General features: G+C 50.8%; 1 protein-coding gene across 3 annotated transcripts in view; it reads left to right on the top strand.

The window, feature by feature from the left end:
- The window catches only part of LOC112112254 (carboxyl-terminal PDZ ligand of neuronal nitric oxide synthase protein), a 118,324-nt gene that overhangs the window by 47,828 nt on the left and 63,334 nt on the right, over positions 1–7,162 (top strand). For all 3 annotated transcript variants that reach the window (XM_024208107.2, XM_024208106.2, XM_024208104.2), the window contains exon 2: positions 3,370–3,462. In XM_024208107.2, the coding sequence (XP_024063875.1) occupies positions 3,370–3,462 (93 nt within the window). The remainder of the gene's footprint in view (positions 1–3,369; positions 3,463–7,162) is intronic.

The following is a 7,162-nucleotide window of genomic DNA, read 5'->3' as shown; positions in this document are numbered from 1 at the left end:
TGTGTGTGTGTGTGTGTGTGTGTGTGTGTGTGTGTGTGTGTGTGTGTTGGGGGCATGAGCAACAAACCACCTGTCCCTTACCTCATACTGCTCTACCTTCCTCAACACTCAGCCAGTGCTCAGCACACAGGGTACTCTGGAACAGTGGTTCTCAAACTTATTTGATCGCGCCACCTTCTCGGTGTCCCCTGCCACACAAGTACATACACTGACAAAAAACATCAACATTCAACTCTCACAAAATATGAAAACCACTAAGGCACTGATTCAAACAGAGCCGTTTAAGTATACAGGAAAGTGAGATGCTGCTTACTGGCATCGCACTGTTGTTACTAGTGTGATGGGTGCTCCTGGTTTTTGGAGCAGAGCAATTCCACGAACAAGCTAACAATCCATTGTAATAGGAGCAAAAGCAAAACTGTGAGTGTGGTCGATGCTAGGGTGACCAGATGTCCTGATTTTATAGGGACAGTCCTGATATTCGGGGATTTTTCTGATATAGGCACCTATTACCCCCCATCCCCTGTCCCAATTTTTCACACTTGCTATCTAGTCACCCTAGTCGATGCTTACAATTACACGTGCGCACTGTGCCGTAGCAAATGGATTAACATACAGATGGCAATCACTTTGTATAATGCTATGCAAGCTTAACAGAAATCCATCAAAATGCACAGCGCCACCTAGAGTCAAATGCACAGCGCCACCTGAGGACATGATATGTCTGGAGGAATCCGCTTTGCTAGTTATTCATTGCTGTGGGTAAAATGTGTGCAGTATGTTTTTTTCCTACACTCCCCTCCCCCCCCCCAGAATACATTGGGCGCATTTGAGAACCTCTGCTCTGGCATACACTGGAATGACCAGGGCGATTGCCCCTCAGTTTAAGGCATGTAAATGTGTTTGAGTCAGACTGTGATTTCCTGAGACAAGGCTCAAATGATCCCAAAAGGGTGGGGAGACTGACCAGCCTGCACCAGATTCAGAGTTGCCCAATGTCGGTGACATAGCAATATACTTTACTACCAGCCTTCAGCCGTTAGTATTTCATATTTATGTTGTGGAGTCCGTAGGGAGCCCCAGGCCTAAACCAGGACCCCATTGTGCTAGCGCTGTACAAATACAGCACAAAGAGACAGTCCCAGCCTCAAAGAGTTGGCAATCTAAGGACAAGACAAGAGACACCAGATGCAGACAGACAGACAGATGGGGAGAACAAGGACACAGTGAGACAGATTAGTTACCACAATAGCCCGTGGTCTCAGTGTGCCAGAGCCTAACCGTTGTCAATACCTTCTGTCCCCAAGGACCCCCAAGTGCTTACCACACAGAAGTGCACGTCAGCATCCCAGCACAGCAGCGTGGGCCAAGAACTGCTTGCAGTAGAACCTGCAGGGGGCTTGGGGAGGCTGAGCAGGAATTTGCTGGGTCTGAGTGGCTACTTTAACAACCAGCCAACCCCCCCTTTCTGTTTGTAGAGATCAACGTCCAAGGGGTTCTTGCTGTGCCATAGGATGGACCACATCTTCCTAGAGATCAGCTCATGGAGCCCCAGAGCTGCCCAACCCACAGTCACACGGACCCAGCCCCACCGCGCTGACCCACCTCTGCCCCTATTGGTGCTCACATAATGTCCCTGCCCTGTGGAGATGTGAGAGCTGGGACATGTTTTGTGTAGTTCTCATTGCCTCTGAGCTGGTCAGTGTAGCCAGTTAGTTTGTTCTATCATCCACGTATCATTGTATTAAGTGATGTTATGGTCAGTTCATATACAATCAATGCTAAATAGATTGAAGTTGTAGGATTATAGACGTATAGGATTGACAGTGATGAGTGTGTATTACGTAGATAAGGAAAGCAAGGCTGAAACGCACAGCCTACAGGCTGAGAACTGTAAGATTTCAGCTTAGCCATACTAGGCCGTAGGCATCAGAATGCTTAACATGAGTGAGTCACTAGGAATAACCCTATGCCCATAAAGTCACACGGTTATGGTAAAGATGGGCCAGTAGGTGATTGCAGTAGACCACAATGTATTGTCTGAGACCACAAGACAACTGATTGTAACATCAAGGAATGTCTGTGTTGACCGCATGGTATATGTTGTGCGTAAATGCTAATGAGAATAAGAGGAACTAGAAACAACCTATAAAACGGGGCACCCCAATGTTCCTGGGGTGTAGAAGTACAGATAAGGAAAAGACGGCTGACACCTTCATGCATATGCATAAGGCGTTAGGCATAGGTAGAATTGCAATATATAAAGGGTTCCCTGGTTGGGTAAAAGTGGGAATACCCACAGGAAAACCCCCAGTAGCAGCTCTCCCCCTACCAATGATCAGTTGGTGAGAGGTCCATCGTTCCCATGAATGTCGTTGGGGATGTGAGGATGACTGCAGGTATAATTACTGCATAGGTTTGTGGAGGGTTTCTATAGGCATGGGTAGTTGTAAATTTGTTTAGTGCTTTAATAAAACTTTGTGCTGGTGATTGTGTCTGCGGTTGGTATCCTTGGACTTTGTGTGTCCCTAGAGCCTCCACATTTGAGAAAAGCACCAGAGACAATTTTGCTCTGTTGAGCTTGAAACTGTAGCGACTAGAGCCAAACCCACGGTGGTGTAATACAACATCACTACATTCACTTTAAATGAAAGGGTACATTAGCCACTGGTCACAGTCAGCTGCATGGGGCAGAAGACCAGCAAATGCTCCAGGGACAGCTAGTGATCCCTGGATGGCAGTTTGGGAAGCAGTGGGGTGGGGTGTGGATATGGACTAGCCCTGGGAGGGTGTGCGTGCTGTGTGGTCCAGCCCTGTGGGTTAGCATCCCAACTTCTGAGTGACTTGCTGACATCTTTGCCTAGGTACTTTTTTTCTCTGAAGATTTGCAATAAAAATGGATGATGAATGTAACATCCCGTCTCCCCAGAAAAGGTGTCACTGGGTCGTTCGTGCCACCAGGAGTTGGCATTGCAGCCAGCCGGGGCATTGAGGAGTGGGCTGTCTTTCTTGAGCTTCTAACACAGGATACTGGCGTAGTGGCATTGTTGGTCCCAGCTGGTATGACATATTGTGTATCAGTGTCCCTGTTGTACGCTCTGCTTGTGTGTGAGAGAGAAGCGGGGAGCAGGAGACTGACAGGGAGAGCAAGATCCTTGTGGGCTAGAATGTACGTGCTTCTGTTTGCACATGTGTGTGTGTTTGTATGTGTACATGCGTGTGTGGGTGTGCACGTGTGTGTGCGAGTGTACGAGAACCTTCCTTTGCCCTCTGCCCCAGCGCCCAATGCCGGCAATCGGGTGCTGCTTGGTGGGAGGGCGTGGGCAGGTGGTGCAGGGGGTTCACTGGCCTTTCCCTTACCTCCCCCAGTACGAGTTTAAAGCAAAGAACATCAAGAAGAAGAAAGTGAGTCTCCTGGTGTCAGTGGACGGGGTGAAGGTACTGCTGAAGAAGAAGAAGAAGGTAAGAGGCTCTGCCCCCTGCCCCCTGCCTCCTGAGCCAGCACTGCCTGTGCGGCGGGGTCCCCTCCACCTGCGGGAACAGGTCTGGGCCCCTTAGTGTGAGTGATGGGGCTATGGCTGTCACAGGCTCTGGGGTGTGTCCTGCCAGTTGGCCTCTTGGGCAGAGGGGTGAGGGAGTTGCCCCTGCAGCCAGGTGCAGAGCTCTGGCTAGCTGTGCCTGTGCATAGAAAGGGCCTGTCTGTTTACAGAGGCTTTGCACGGAGCAGGCCCGTTGGTTGGTGGGGCCTAGAGGGGCTGCAGGGATTGGCCAGGCCCAGCCTGCAGCAAACACACTGCTTGACTCAGGCTGCAGCAAGTTCTCTGTGGGAAGTACCAGGCCCAGAGGGAGGAGAAATTCATATCCAACTCCTCTTTTCTGCTGTGGATGAGGAAGCTGCATTGTCATTAGCAGAAAGCTTGGGGGTGGGGGAGTCCCAGCCCCCAGGGTTACACTGGTATCTCCCCAAGAGTGCCCGGGTTAGTATGGGCCAGCCCTGGCCTGGGGGGACGCACCTTTCACATCGCCCCATTGGCTGAGCCCGGGAAGTACCAGCATCTGAGCGGCACTGACCCGGAGTGGTGGCTGGTCATAGAAACATAGAACATCAGGGTTGGATGGGACCTCAGGAGATCATCTAGTCCAACCCCCTGCTCAAAGCAGGACCTAATCCCAACTAAATCATCCCAGCCAGGGCTTTGTCAAACCTGACCTTAAAAACCTCTAAGGAAGGAGATTCCACCACCTCCCTAGGTAACCCATTCCAGTGCTTCACCACCCTCCTAGTGAAAAAGTTTTTCCTAATATCCAACCTAAATCTCCCCCACTGCAACTTGAGATCATTACTCCTTGTTCTGTCATCTGCTACCACTGAGAACAGTCTAGATCCATCCTCTTTGGAACCCCCTTTCAGGTAGTTGAAAGCAGCTATCAAATCCCCCCTCATTCTTCTCTTCTGCAGACTAAACAAGCACAGTTCCCTCAGCCTCTCCTCATAACTCATGTGCTCCAGCCCCCTAATCATTTTTGTTGCCCTCCGCTGGACTCTTTCCAATTTTTCCACATCCTTCTTGTAGTGTGGGGCCCAAAACTGGACACAGTACTCCCGATGAGGCCTCTCCAATGTTGAGTAGAGGGGAATGATCACGTCCCTCGATCTGCTGGCAATGCCCCTACTTATACAGCCCAAAATGCCGTTAGCCTTCTTGGCAACAAGGGCACACTGTCGACTCATATCCAGTTTCTCGTCCACTGTAACCCCTAGGTCCTTTTCTGCAGAACTGCTGCCTAGCCACTCGGTCCCTAGTCTGTAACAGTGAATGGGATTCTTCCGTCCTAAGTACAGGACTCTGCACTTGTCCTTGATGAACCTCATCAGGTTTCTTTTGGCCCAATCCTCTAATTTGTCTAGGTCCCTCTGTATCCTATCCCTACCCTCCAGCGTATCTACCACTCCTCCCAGTTTAGTGTCATCTGCAAACTTGCTGAGAGTGCAGTCCATGCCATCCTCCAGATCATTAATGAAGATATTGAACAAAACCAGCCCCAGGACCGACCCTTGGGGCACTCCACTTGAAACCAGCTGCCAACTAGACATGGAGCCATTGATCACTACCCATTGAGCCCGACATTCTAGCCAGCTTTCTATCCACTTATAGTCCATTCATCCAGCCCATACTTCTTTAACTTGCCGGCAAGAATACTGTGGGAGACCGTATCAAAAGCTTTGCTAAAGTCAAGGAATAACACATCCACTGCTTTCCCCTCATCCACAGACCCAGTTTTCTCCTCATAGAAGGCAATTAGGTTAGTCAGGCATGTCTTGCCCTTGGTGAATCCATGCTGACTGTTCCTGATCACTTTCCTCTCCTCTAAGTGCTTCAGAATTGATTCCTTGAGGACCTGCTCCATGATTTTTCCAGGGACTGAGGTGAGGCTGACTGGCCTGTAGTTCCCCGGATTTTCCTTCTTCCCTTTTTTAAAGATGGGCACTACATTAGCCTTTTTCCAGTCATCCGGGACCTCCCCCGATCACCATGAGTTTTCAAAGATAACGGCCAACGGCTCTGCAATCACATCCGCCAACTCCTTTAGCACCCTCGGATGCAGCGCATCCGGCCCCATGAATTTGTGCTCATCCAGTTTTTCTAAATAGTCCCGAACCACTTCTGTCTCCACAGAGGGGTGGTCACCTTCTCCCCATACTGTGCTGCCCAGTGCAGCAGTCTGGGAACTGACCTTGTTCGTGAAGACAGAGGCAAAAAAAGCATTGAGTACATTAGCTTTTTCCACATCCTCTGTCACTAGGTTGCCTCCCTCATTCAGTAAGGGGCCCACACTTCCTTGACTTTCTTCTTGTTGCTAACATACCTGAAGAAACCCTTCTTGTTACTCTTGACATCTCTTGCTAGCTGCAACTCCAAGTGTGATTTGGCCTTCCTGATTTCACTCCTGCATGCCTGAGCAATATTTTTATACTCCTCCCTGGTCATTTGTCCAATCTTCCACTTCTTGTCAGCTTCTTTTTTGCGTTTAAGGTCAGCAAGGATTTCACTGTTTAGCCAAGCTGGTCGCCTGCCATATTTACTATTCTTTCTACACATCGGGATGGTTTTTTCCTGCAACCTCAATAAGGATTCTTTAAAATACAGCCAGGTCAGGTGCGGCCGGCCAGGCAGGAGCGAGGGACATGGTCTGCTGCTGACCCCTGCGAGGCCTCACTCTGCTGCCTGGCCCAGTGTCACCATGGGCACCAAGGTAACACCCGCCCCCTGGCTGACTGCATTGTACCCTGCTGTGCCCAGGTGTGAGTGGGGATCCAGGGGCTGGGTAGTGGGGGGTCTGGCCCAAATAGCGGGATTCATCTTCTGCCCTGGCTACACTGGTGTGAAGGGGCAGGAAATAGCCCCCGTATGGCTGGAGAACGAGTGCTGGCTCTGCCCCCGGGCAGAAAATATCCTGGTGGGGGGAGCTGAGGCAGTCCAGCGCTGCAGTGGCTCAGACAGGGCCCTGGCCCTGGCAGCCCCTGGCTAGCAGTGGTGTAAGCTGCCTCCCCTCTGTTCCAGGCCTTGGGATGAGTCAGGCCCAGGGAGCGAAGAGAGCGGGTTTGCACTAGGGAGCCCACAGTGGGCCAGATGTGTCCCTCTCCCCAGAGCAGGGCTGGCCATGCACACTGGAAGGGAGCAGTGCTTCACTTTGGCCCAAGCAAGCTGGCCCATTGCATGCTGGGAACAGCATCTTGGTAGTAACAATGAAGGTGCTGACAACCTGCGCCTGTGGATCGGCCAGGACTGGGGGGCCCTGGGCAAAGCAGGCCCCACAGAGGAGGCCAATAAGCCATAATCAGTGAGACCTGCGGGATGTGGCCTGTGTGCCGCAGGAGGGTATGAAATATGTCCCAGTGAGCTGTACAGGGCTGGGGAACTGTCTCCTCAAGGGAAGCAATGAAGGCCAAATATAAACATGATAATCAATATCTTTAATGGTCCATGGCTCATGGGTAGGGCCCTACCGAATTCACAGCCTTGAAAAACCCATCACAGACCATGAAATCTGGCCTCCCCCCGTGAAATCTGGTCTTTTGTGTGCTTTTACCCTATACTATACAGATTTCACGAGAGAGACCAGCATTTCTCAAACTGAGGGTCCTGACCCAAAAGGGAGT

Source organism: Terrapene carolina, unplaced genomic scaffold (assembly GCF_002925995.2).
Source record: "Terrapene carolina triunguis isolate 2854851 unplaced genomic scaffold, T_m_triunguis-2.0 Scaffold210, whole genome shotgun sequence".
Classification (NCBI taxonomy): domain Eukaryota; kingdom Metazoa; phylum Chordata; order Testudines; family Emydidae; genus Terrapene; species Terrapene triunguis.
Note: the sequence above shows the minus strand (reverse complement) of the source record. Positions and strands in the feature narration are given on the sequence as shown.